This window comes from Spermophilus citellus (assembly GCF_964194105.1).
Source record: "Spermophilus citellus genome assembly, chromosome: 11".
NCBI lineage: Eukaryota > Metazoa > Chordata > Mammalia > Rodentia > Sciuridae > Spermophilus > Spermophilus citellus.
In genome coordinates, this window is record NC_138192.1 from 127798172 (window position 1) to 127810589 (window position 12418).

The 12418-nt window shown below is 44.6% G+C and overlaps 1 protein-coding gene across 1 annotated transcript in view; it reads right to left on the reverse strand.

The window, feature by feature from the left end:
- The window catches only part of SLC16A14 (solute carrier family 16 member 14), a 29792-nt gene extending 18027 nt beyond the window's left edge, over positions 1–11765 (reverse strand). Inside the window, exons 1-2 of the mRNA XM_081262352.1 lie at positions 11587–11765; positions 3529–3800 (exon numbers count right to left, since the gene is read on the reverse strand). Of these exons, the coding sequence (XP_081118478.1) occupies positions 3529–3787 (259 nt within the window). The 5' untranslated portion in view covers positions 3788–3800; positions 11587–11765. The remainder of the gene's footprint in view (positions 1–3528; positions 3801–11586) is intronic.
- Between the last annotated feature and the right edge of the window lie 653 nt (positions 11766–12418).

Sequence of the window (12418 nt, forward strand, 5' to 3'; positions counted from 1 at the left end):
TTCTAAACCACTGGTTACTTGACCATGCCAAACTTGGATGAGTGGGTAAAAAAGAAAAAAATGCACGACTCATGGGTTAGCTGTCAACAGCCCTTTTAAGATACGAAAGGTCAACAGGTCACAGTGCAGCAGCACAGTATTTTCCACATTACAGAATGGGGCCCAAAAGCAAGTGTTTCCCAGATACTGTATGTTTATGAAACAGTGCACTAAGGAGAAATTTGAGGGGGCGATGAAAAAGGAGGAAATCCCCCAAGTCAGTGCAAATATTCACATCTGGAGGAATTTATAAGCCAGACAGAAAGTATTAACTCCTTTACTGATAAAAATATTAAGTTAATAACAGTTGATAACATTAAGTTGATAACAGTCTGGCTTTCTAGTGGAGTAGAGTCAGAGCAGAAATACTGTCAATTCTCCATAGTTATGAAATGTAGACTTAAAAAAAACAAAAAAGGGATTCATCCAGGTGGTGTACGTCTGTAATCCAGCTACTCGAGAGGCAGAGGCAGGAAGACTGTAAATTCAAAGCCAATCTGGGAAACTTAGCAAGACCCTATCTCAAAATAAGAAATAGAAAATCTGGGGATGTAGCGCAATGGTAAAGAGCCCCTGTGTCCAATCCCCAGTGCCCAAAACAACAAGAGCAATGACAACTTGAAAATAAAAATAAATGAATTTTAAAAATTAAAAAATGGAATTTGAACCGAAACCCAAGCTTTCTGACTCAGTTTCATTATTTAAATATTGCTCATGGTCCAGTCAGCATCACCAAGATCCAATTGCCACTGCCTCAAAATAAAAAAGGAAAAAAACTCCCTGCACGCTCTGCAGAGAGAGGGAGCAATAACTTTGGGACACAGCCCTTGGAAGAGTAATTTGGTGTTTGGAATGGGATTAGACACACCATCAGACTTCTTCCTCTTCAGGAGTCCTGGACCACTTCCTGCATCACACAGTGCCATCGCTGCAGGAAATCCCTCAGGAAGTCAGCCTGCTTTGCCTGCTGCAGCATCTGATGGCTGGAGAAAGTTCAAGGCCAGCGGAGTCTTGCCAGGGGGAAGGGAGCAGGGTAAAGAGTCAGGAGCCTCTAAACCAATGACCATCTGCGTTGGCTCAACACTGGACTCACCTCTCATGCCCAGAGCCCATCCCACGGGATTATGTGTAATGGTCCAGGTGCAGCCTGAGCATCGGGATTTTTAAAAGCTCCCCAGGTGGTTCTGTTATGCAGCCAAGATTGACAAATGCAGCTCTAAATCTGCTTAGCAAGTAAATTGTCTCCGAAGCCTGAGGATTCCCCACCAGGAATTATTCAAAGAGCTGTCATCACAAAGCTGTTCTAGTTAAGAAGGAGGCGATTACATTTCTTTAAAAGTTGGGACCTCCTGCAGGACACTGGCAAATCCATGCTTGTAAGAAGGAAATGATACATATTTGTTGGATTTGCCATATGCAAATTGTTGCAACAAAATTCATGATTTTTTTTCTTTTTTAATTTAAAAGAGGTGCCAGGCGCAGTAAGGCACATGTGTACGCCCAGCAACTCAGGAGGCTGAGGCAGGAGGGTGCAAGTTTGAGACCAGCCTGCATAAATGAATGAGACCTATCTCAAAATACAAAATTTCATAAAGGGCTGGGGATGTATCTCAATGGTTGAGGGCCCCCTGGGTCACTTCCCAGTACCAAGAAAGAAAGAAAGGAAAAAAAAAAAAAAGAGGTAACCAAAATGTGTTCACAATGATTTGAAAATGTTATTCATTTCCAATATCTTTTCAGTTCTCACTTGATGTGGCAGCACTGGAGCCCAACAGACTAGGTTTGAAGCTTGGGAGAGTTACTCAATGTTTAAGCATTACATGATCTTCCCTTCTCAGAGAAGAAGGTTGGCCTCCAGTGTTATAGAATGAATGAGATGGTCTATATAAAATGTACTTGGTATGCAGTAGGTGCTAAATAAAGGGGAATTATTATGTAGTTTCTGGTTTGCAAAGGTTCCCTCATGTTGTTCAACATATCTGCAGCCACCGTGTGTTAGGAAGCTTAGGATAATAGACAGCAATTTAACAGACAGGGTCTGACTTCAATCTTGTATTCCTTCTGTCTCAGCCTCCCAGGTTGCTGGAATTATAGAGGGGCACCACCATGCCAGTCTTGCCTCAATTTTTCATATGACAAACAGTCCTAGTTTTAACAAGATGAATGCAGAATTAAAGGTATCAGTTGATAATGTTACATATAAAAATGATTTATAAATATTAAATTAACTAATTTATTTTTTTTGCAGTCCCAAAAATTGAACCCAGTAGTACTCATCACTGAACTACATCCCCAGCCCTTTCTATTTTTTTTTTTTTTTTTTTTGAGACGGGGTCTTGCTAAGTTGTTGAGGCTGGTCTCCAACATGGAATCTTCCTGATTCAGCCTCCTGAGTTATTTGAATTACAGGCATTATTTTACTTTTAGGTGAAACAACTGAAAATGTTCAGGTACAATGATAATTACCTCAAAGGATTAATAAAATTAAATAGAATTAAATACAATTAAATGAGCTAATGTAAGGAATAGCACTTGGTGTGTATGATGGATGCTTATTAAATATTAGTTGATGGTAAAAGTCATTCGATTTTCAAACTAAAACACAATAGCCATAATAGCATTGCATTTATAATAACTTCCTGGGTTAGTAGCTCCAACTATGTAAGATTTGTAGATTGCTGTGTGGTTGCATTTAATAGAAAATACAAGAATATTTTATTATTTCTTCCTGCTAGGTATACCGGTAACCTTTCTCAAAGCAGCTTAATAGATTATTTAAATAACAGATAATCAATGATATTTCAAATAAAAAAATATTAGGACTTTAAAATAAGACTACTACTTTAATTTAAAATATTACTATTATTATTATGCTAAGAATTGAATGTAGGGCTTTTTACATGCTAGGCGAGTGATCTACTACTAAGCTACAATGTCCACCCCACTTCTCTTTTAAAAAAGAATTCATAAATGTTAAACAAGCAGATATTTGTAATGACAGATAAGGAATTAAAACAAGTATGAAAATAGTTTGAGACAAAAGAAGTTTTTTTTTTGTGATCTCTGTTTAAAGTGCTCTAAATTGTGCAACACTGAGCAGGCTTGTCACACAAAAAGGCGTAAATACTATACACTTCCACTTACCTGACATGCCTGGAAGAGTCGAATTCCTAGAGAGAATGGTGGTGGCCAGGGGTGGGGAGGTAGGGACGGAGAGCCGGTGTTGACTGAGGACACCAGAGTTTCAATTTGGGAAAGTGAAAATGTCCTGCAGATGCAGGGAGGGTTGTTCAATATAAATGTACTCAGTGGCCCTACACTGCATACCTAAAAATGGTTAAAATGGTAAATTTTAAGTTCTTTATATTTTACCGCAATAAAACCAGCAACATCACTAATCTTTAATATCTAAAAAGACAAGGGACTACTTGAAATGGGGAACTGTCGTTTCCTCCCTCAGTGTTAGGGCAGGCTGCTCTGGGAACCTACCGACAATCAAGGTGATGCCCATGCTCAGGGAGCTGACCCATGCAGTCAGGCCGCGGCTCTGGTGGAACTCCTCCAGCCACTCCACGTTGAGGACTCCCAGGGCCATCTGGGAGCCCATGATGAGGATATGCACAAAAAAGGAAGAAAGGACCATCATCCAAGCCCATCCGCCATCAATGTTTGGGTGGGGCTTCACTGTCTTCTTATCCTTGGGGTCCTCTTCAAAGTCATAGCCAATATCTTCATGACTTGCGTACATTTTCCAAGATTTTCTGTAATACAGAGAACAAGTAACTTAATGGAACATCAAAACAACAAAAAAATTATCCTCATATTCTCTGGATAGTGGCTCCAGTGTCACATCAGATTAATCTTATCACCGTGCAGATTTGGGAACACGTTTTACCTCTTCACAGGATTAAATGCTTTTATGAAACCTGTTTCACCTTTGCAGTCATCCCATATGTAAGTATTAAAATCTTAGAAATAGAGAAGTGAAGTGACTTTCCCTGGGGGACAAAGGACGTGAGGGGAGAGTAGGGAGAAAGGGGGAGAAAGAGGGAGGAAGGAAGAAGAAAAAATGGAAGAGAGAAAGAGGATGACGATGACGACGATGAAAACTAATCCCAGAGGCGGTGGGATGGGTTAGTCTTGATCAGCCAGAGCCTGGAGAAGGGTGAGGGGTGGAGCTAAGAGGTCAGTGGTGGGATGGAAAGTTGTACTGATGTTTAATTTCTTTGGTGAACTAGGGAGTTAGATACTTGCTGAGAATGAGGGGGATGGAGGTTGTGTGGGGGCCTCTGTGTTCAAATTAATACAACAGACTGTTGCCTACAACAAGTGGAAATGGTTGTTGGTCAATTCCAAAGACCAAAATGAGCCCTATGGGGGGCTGCTCCAAGCTATGGGTGGTGGGACACCAAGGACAGAGCCAGGGAGCTTGCTACCCCAGGGTCCAGAACACTGTGGAGCATGATGTGTAGAGAATTTCTATCTCTCTCTCTCTCTGTACCAGGGATTGAACCTAGGGGTGTGCCGCAGCCTTGGCTGGGCACAGAATCACGAGCCACCACACAGCTTTGTAGATTCAAACAGCAATCTTTATTCCCGAACTCACACCGGCCTCCACACACGTACTGGGGCAATCCCAGTTCTGCTGCCACCCAATTCACCTACTACACGAGGCTTTTTTCCCAAAATGCTCTCTGAATCTCACGAGAGCTCAACGGGAGCTCAGGTAGCAGGAACGCCCTATTTCCAGCAGCAATAATCCTCAACATCGAACTTCCCTAAAACCCAAGGTCTTAAACTGGGAACGCCCTAAACCCAAGGACCGGGATACTATACTTCCTCAAACTGCAGGATACACCCTAATCCTGGATCCACCCTCGTCCTTGAGTAGGGTCATCTTTCTCAAACACACATGCAAGGTCACAGCAAATTTAACATGGGGTACGCTGGCAAGGAAATCGATGCGTCATTCCTACTTGGTAATGGCCCTCAGCAGGGGTGCTTAACCACTGAGCCACATCCCCAGCCTTTTTCATTTTTTTTTTGTTTTGAGACAGTGTCTTGCTAAGTCACTCGGGGCCTCACAAAGTTGCCAAGGCTGGTTTCGAACCTGTAATCCTCCTGCTTCAGCCTCCTGAGCTGCTGAGATTACAGTTATGCCTGGCTGAATTTAAAGCAATAATAAATGGCTACTGGTTGGTCTCCTTTTTTAAATTTTTGCTACGTGATAGAAACTCTAGACAATGACACTGACAAACACTCTGCCCTGAACATTTGTTTGGCTAAGTTCTAAACAATTCTGTTGAGTTCAGTAGGTATGCTTCAAGTGAGGCTGTTTTTATTACTCATTCATTTGAAATGAAAGTTATTTCAAAACCCCTGGTTTTACACCTGACCTACATACACATATCCCTAGCTACACATTCATCTAGAGAGTAAGCTCTTGAGAGTTCAGAATTGTTGGAGCCTCTGGCCCAGTCCGTGTCTGCAGCCCCAGTGGCACTACCCCTTGCTGCCCCTCAGAGAACACTGAAGACCAACAGTGCCCTCAGCAGAACATTCCAGATGAGCACTGCGGGCACATTTGTTATAGAGACAAAGAACCAGGACTTGAGTGACTTTGCTTCTGTCACTCTATGTTCCCACTCGAGATAACATTTTTGTTTAAAGCTTAAAAGAGTGAAGCAGGGTACAAGTTTTTGAGGTGGAAAAAACAAAACCTGGGTTTGGCAAGTGACATTTTTAGTTGATACTATACATTAAATCTCTTACTCAACTTGAATACCATGTTTAAAACTGAAATCTACTCTTACTTATTATACAGCAGAAGAACATAAAAAATAGTGATGACTGTGACACAATTACTGAGAATCATTTTGTTGTTACGGGGGAGGGTGATATACAAAGAGATCCATTCTGGGGTCAAATACACGAGGAAGCCCGTTGTGGGGATTTTCTCAGCAGCACTCTGCTGTGGAAAGGTGGGAGAGTGTGAAAGAAATGCAGAAGTTGTCAAAAATCAAAATGGAGTCACTTATGTCATCTCTACCAAAACAAGTGACTCAAAGCCAGGAGGCTGGGAAGGAAGCATTCTTACATACAGTTGCCTGTTAGTTTCTATCAGTAAAGACTCTGCTAGACAAACTCGCGGAGGCCATTGCAACCGTATACAAAAAGTGCTTCCACAAGGAAGCTCAACAACGGGTCTGCTCAACCTCGGACTGACGTCGCTCACGTTATTAATCATTCTGACCAAGGCTTATTGTTTCAAAATATCTGATGTAATCCTTCTTATTTCTGTCTTTAAAAACTTCCTCTTGCATGACCTCCTTAAATAAACTGTAGCTTACTATGGCATGCATATTCTGGCGCAGTACTTGGCTACTTCTAAATAAAATATCAGTTTTCTTTGGTGAATCTCCTCTTTGATGGTTGCTTTTATTTATATTGACAAGAGAAAGCAGACTGTGGCAAATGCACAGCGCTGATAGCCTGTGTCTGTACACACCTGAGCTATCGATTAGTTGTGGATCCCGGCAAGATAGCATTAGTTCTGACTGAGGGCTAACTGGGTGGGTCTGCTGGGGGAAATGGCTTCTGGAGAATCAAGGACATCAGGGAAGGGCAGAGTGGCTCAGTCCTGGGTTCATCCTCATTCCTTTCTCTCCCTCCTTGTTCTCATTATGATTTTTATCTTTTAAATTAAGCTCCACTGCTGGCCAGTGGTTACTGCCGGGCCTGGGCAGCCCTCCCTCTCAAGCTCTTCTTACATGGCATTTCCCTACCATCAAGTTATCCTTGGGATCAAGCCCAAGCTCCCCTTCCTTGGTGACCCCAGTTGCTCCGGTGCTCAGGCTGCTGCCAGACTCTTCTCAGGTCACCTGCTGCCCCTGCCTGACCTTTGCTCTTTGCCCCCCACCAACTCTCCTTCCCTCTCCTGGGAACAGGCTCCTCTCCTAGCCCTCATGGTCCTCTAATGCTCTTCCTCCAAGACTCAACTGAATTAAACTTGAGGTTAAAAAAAAATCTAAAAACACTTATATAACACCCAACATCAGAAAGCTGCACTTGTTAAACAATGATGGTGGGTGGATACAGTGCCCGTCTGCCACCCACGTCTGTTTGAAGACATGGAGAGAAGATCACAGTCAAGTGTGAACTGTACACCAGGGGTACCAGGTGGGCACATGCACTCATCCCTTTGTGATTGCTGTTGTCCAAAACGTGTGTCTGTAAGAGAAAAGAGTGGAATGAACCAAAGAAAGGGGTTAATGGAAATTATTCTTTGAATGATAGTCTTTTAAGGAATTTCTCCTTTCTTTTTAATTTATCTTATTGGTTAAAAAATTCTAAATAAACATATATTATACAGAAATAAAGTTTCCTTCTTATCTTTTAAATATCTAAATCAATCTCTTCCATCCAGGCAAATTAGTGGTTAAGTTATAAAAAGAGCAATAAAAATAGTTCAAGAGTCATTTGTTGTGGGAAACTGTGCAGTCTATCTTGGGGTCCAGGTTCACATGAGTGCAACAACGTGTAAGTGTGCGCACGTGCCTGTGTGTACTTATGTCTACCTTCCACCCGCCCCCCAATGTTAGAGCCTGCATAGGGCTAGAAAGGAAGGGGCAGCCCTGGCTCCTCAGACCCACACAGGGAAGAGAGGCACTGTGGAGGGCCCAGGGGATGAGCCTAGAAGGGATCAAAGGAGCCAGAAAGAGAACTACACAGCTTGACGGTGTGAATGGCCCACAGGAGTAATAACATCATTTCACAATCAGCTGTTTAATAAGGTAACAACAGAACTTGGTATTTTCCTAAAGTCTATTTACAACTGAAGTCTTTGAAGTAACAACAGCAACAACACTATAATTTTTCAACCCACAGGAAAGTGCTTGAAATATTGAACACTTTTCTAAAGTAATGTTAAGAACTTTATATTCTTACTGAATTATTTATTCTATGGGTTAAAAGATGCAGTTGCTGTCGTGAACTGCTCTCAGCATTTCCAGTTTATCTGTTCATAAATAAATGACATTGAACAGCACTTAATGGACAAATTTTATTCAAGAGGCACCACAGTGCATGAAGAGTACAGTATCGAATATGGGGGTGGGCAAAAAAGAGTTTGTTTAGATCTTGGGGGGCCTCTACAGTTCTGCCAGACAAGATCGTCATTTGTTGACAAAATCATGGAATTTGCAGGGAAATGGATGGCATTAGAGCAGATTATGCTAAGTGAAGCTAGCCAATCCCTAAAAAACAAATGCCAAATGTCTTCTTTGATATAAGAAGAGCAACTAAAAACAGCAGGGAGGAAGAGCATGAGAAAAAGATTAACGAGAGGTGGGAGGGAAAGGGAGGGAGAAGGGAAATTTCATGGAAATGGAAGGAGACCCTCATTGTTATACAAAATTACATATAAGAGGATGTGAGGGGAAAGGGAAAAAAATCAAGGGAGAGAAATGAATTACAGTAGTTGGGGTAGAGAGAGAAGATGGGAGGGGAGGGGAGGGGGGATAGTAGAGGATAGGAAAGATAGCAGAAAACAACAGTCACTAGTATGGCATTATGTAAAAACGTGGATGTGTAACCGATGTGATTCTGCAATCTGTATACGGGGTAAAAATGGGATTTCATAACCCACTTGAATCAAATGTATGAAATATGATATGTCAAGAGCTTTATAATGTTTTGAAAAACCAATAAAAAAAAAGAAAAAAAGACCGTCATTTGTACTTTACACATAAATCTCCCTAAAAATAATTACTCTCTGACTAATCACAGTTAATTTATTGTCCAACTAGTTTAGCTAAAACAAAAGACAACAGAAAAATAAGTGTTTATCTTTTGGTATGGTTTGAACTTCCCTCCAAAACTCATGTTGAAACTTAGTTGCCATTGTGAGGCTAGCTACAGGTGGACCTTTAAGAGGTGATTAGGCCAGGAGGGCTGTGTCTGCACCAAGGAATGAAGGCCATTATTACTAGAGTGGGGAGTTATTTTGGGAATGGATTCCTGATAATAAGGATGCATTTGCCTGATTTTTCTCTCTGTTTTGGGCATGCTTCCACGTGTTAAGATCTTGAGAAAGTCCTTACCAGCTCTGGGACCCTCCATCTTGGACTTCCCAGTTTCCAGAATTGTGAGCAGAATAAATTTCTATTGTTTATAATTTACCTAATCTGTGGTATTCTGTTATAGAAACAGAAAACGAAGACATCCCCCTTCTTCTAAATCTGCTTTGAGAATTTTAGCATTTATATAATTATAAAATACAAACTCATTGTTTCAGTATTACATGTCTATACCTAGAGAAAGAGGGCAGAACTAGGAGAGGGTATCTGGACTGCCCTGCTCCATGTCTTTCCCACTGTATGACCTTCAAGCTCCCTGACTGCTTCTACGTCCTGACACACAATACACGTGTGTGGCACACTGGAGTGGACGGAGGCAGTCGGGGTGGGGCTTCTGCTAAGTATCCACAGTAGAACGTACATACATTCTAGGCAAATCTGCTGCCGGTAGCTCAGCATGAAACAGTAGGGCTTCATCCTGGAACAGACGAAGGAAGGAAATGGGAAGATTATGGAACCTACAGTCAACTTTCCTTACTCTCCAAATGGGAGTTTGTAAACTATGAAGAAGAAATATAAGGGGGAGAGGATAAAGAAACACATATAGCCTTTGAAATGGGGTCTGCTAAGTATACATGTAGTCATAGACAAAAATGAAGAGAATAACTCCCCTCCCCCAAAGTGGGGATGGAACCCAGGGTCATTCTACATCCCTAGCCCATTTTTACTTTTTTATTTTTAAGACAGCAGCTAGCAGATAGCCAAGTCTGCTGACCTGAAAATTGTGATCCTCCTGCCTCAGTCCTCCCAGTAGCTGGGATTACAGCCTGTGCAGCTATCACACACTCACACATGGCTATACCAGTTCTTTCTGGAATGTACCAGAGTTTAAAACAAAATTAAAATTTCCACAGTCCTGTTAAGAGAGTAAGTTTTACAAGTAAATTGTTCATTTTTAATTTGGCGATTGTTATTATGTACATGTGGTGAGAGCTCATTATAAGAAAGAGCAAAGGAGTACACTTTAAGATAAAACTAAACTGTCAATCTTCCCAAAAGATGGGCCCAACAAGCAGAGCTCAGTCTTCACCAGATGCACCCATAAGGTGGGTTCACCTTTACTTTGACCCTCCTTGGGTACTTCTGCCTTCTAAACAGGGAGTATAGAGGAATTTGGGGGCCTGTAGAGGGTGTACTTGAGGTCAAGAGGCTTAAGAGCTGGAGCAGAGAAGGCTGGGCAGCCAGGCAGGGCTGACAGTCAGTAGCCAGGAACCCCAACTGACTTCATGTCAAATTGGGGAAACTAAACATATAAATGCCTCATGTGGTTCGGGACTGTGTTGGGTGGCTTCTCCACTACAATTGATCTTGCCCATTGGTTTCAACGTCCCCACTTCACAGATGAGGAAAATGAGTCAATTGTCGAATGGGAACACTGAAGTTTAGAGAGGTCAAACTCTTGGACAGTGGAGCCCAAATCTGAAGCAAGCCTGCAGGATCCAAACCCTCACCTCCGGAGCCTCTCTCCCTCTCCCTATGTCTCTCTTTCACACACGAAGGCGAAAGGGAATCTTTCTAATTTCAAATAACAACCCTCAATCATCCTTGCTCATGATCCTGAACCAACTTTAACCGAGAAAGGAAACGGCTTCACGGGCAAGCAGAGTTGAGCTCCTAGAACACCAACGGGAACTGGGCAAGCACTTAGCCCTGAAATGGCAGTCCCTGGGTCCTCGCCCCATTTTGGTCCTTTGGTTCCTCCCTGGAGGCGCCCCCGTTGGAACAGCTAAGGGTGGACAGCATCTGTCGCGCAGATCTTCCCCGCAGGACCCGGCCTCCGTGACCCTCCCTCTGTGTACCCGCCCAGGCAGGGAAAACCCTGAGGGTGCCGTCCCCACCCTGGGCACCCCGCGTCCCCGGGCGCGCTCAGGACCGGGCAGCTCCGTGAGGAAGCCGGGCCGTTCACAGTTCCTGCAGCTTGCGTGGAAGACGTTCCGCGCCCCCATATGTCCCTAGCCGCAGCTTCCGGTATCCTCTCGGCCCCTCACGGTCCAATTCTAGTCCCAAACTCGGGCCTGGAGAGCGGCGGGGCCGCGAGGCTGGGCGCGGGGTAGAGCGCGCTTTCCAGCCGCGCGGGGGGTGCCCTGGTGGCGCGCGCCGGGCCGGGGCGCAGCGGGGAGTGAGACGCGCGTCCCCACGCTCCGCCCGGCGCGCCGCCTGGGACCGCCGCTTGCCCCGACCGCCTCCTGCAGCTCGCGAGCCCCGGGCGCGAGGCCTCGGCACAAGCTCCGCGCCCCGCGCAGGCCTGCCCTCACCGCCCGGCAGCCTTCTCCGACCCTGCCCCGGGCTTGCACCACCCCTTCCCGAAGATCAGTAGGGTGCGGCGGCCACTCGAGTTTCCCGACTGCGAGATGCCCCCGCGCCGCTCCATCCCTGGGCCCGCGGCTTAGCGCAGCCCCGGGACACTCACCGCCCGCAGCCCGCCGGGCTGCACTTTTCACTCGGCTCCGGGCACCGACCCCCGAACTTGCTGCTCCACTCTGAGCCCCCGAAGCAGCTGGGTGTACAGATGTGTTGCAATGTCGCCTATCATCCTGGAGATGTGGGTGCCTGCGCCTCGGCTCTCCGCCCGGCTCCGAGCGCGCTCGGTGCGGGGCTCTCGGGCTCCTCGGTTGCTAGCTGCCCGGCCAGGTGAACGTTTTGCGGAGCTTAAAGCTCAATGCCTCAATCCGGGTGGCTTTCAAAAGGGTGCATCTGGAGGTGTCGGAGCCTAATAATCTGAGCTTCCTTTCAATCGGTGCAATTTCATATCTCCACGCTGGTTCATTCCTGTACCGGCTAATTCTGGTTTGGCAGGAAAAAAAAAAAAATCTCCAGTCACCTCACAGGCACACTCTTGTGGCCGGTTGAATTTTATTGCTTTGGCTGAGGTTCCCTGATGCTCTGCTCATTTATAACCCAAGGAAAAGGCCATAAACCTGATCCAGAACGCAGAGGAAAAGAGAAGTATCTTCTGTTTCTCTAGGCTAGGTCAGAAGTGATCAATCGGATCCTTACTTAAGTCTAGGGCACAAAATATAGCAGTTTATACAGCAAAGAGGAGAAGGACAGGACCTGCAATATTCTTAGCCCCAAAGGACTGAAAAATCCCTTATCCTCTGCCTCACTCTGGGTGCCACCTCTTTCCATTTTTTCTGCAGTGTCTATTACCTGCATTCATAGGGCACCACACACACACACACACACACACACACACACACACACACACAATTCATCACACTATTCCCACCAGGGCAGCCCAC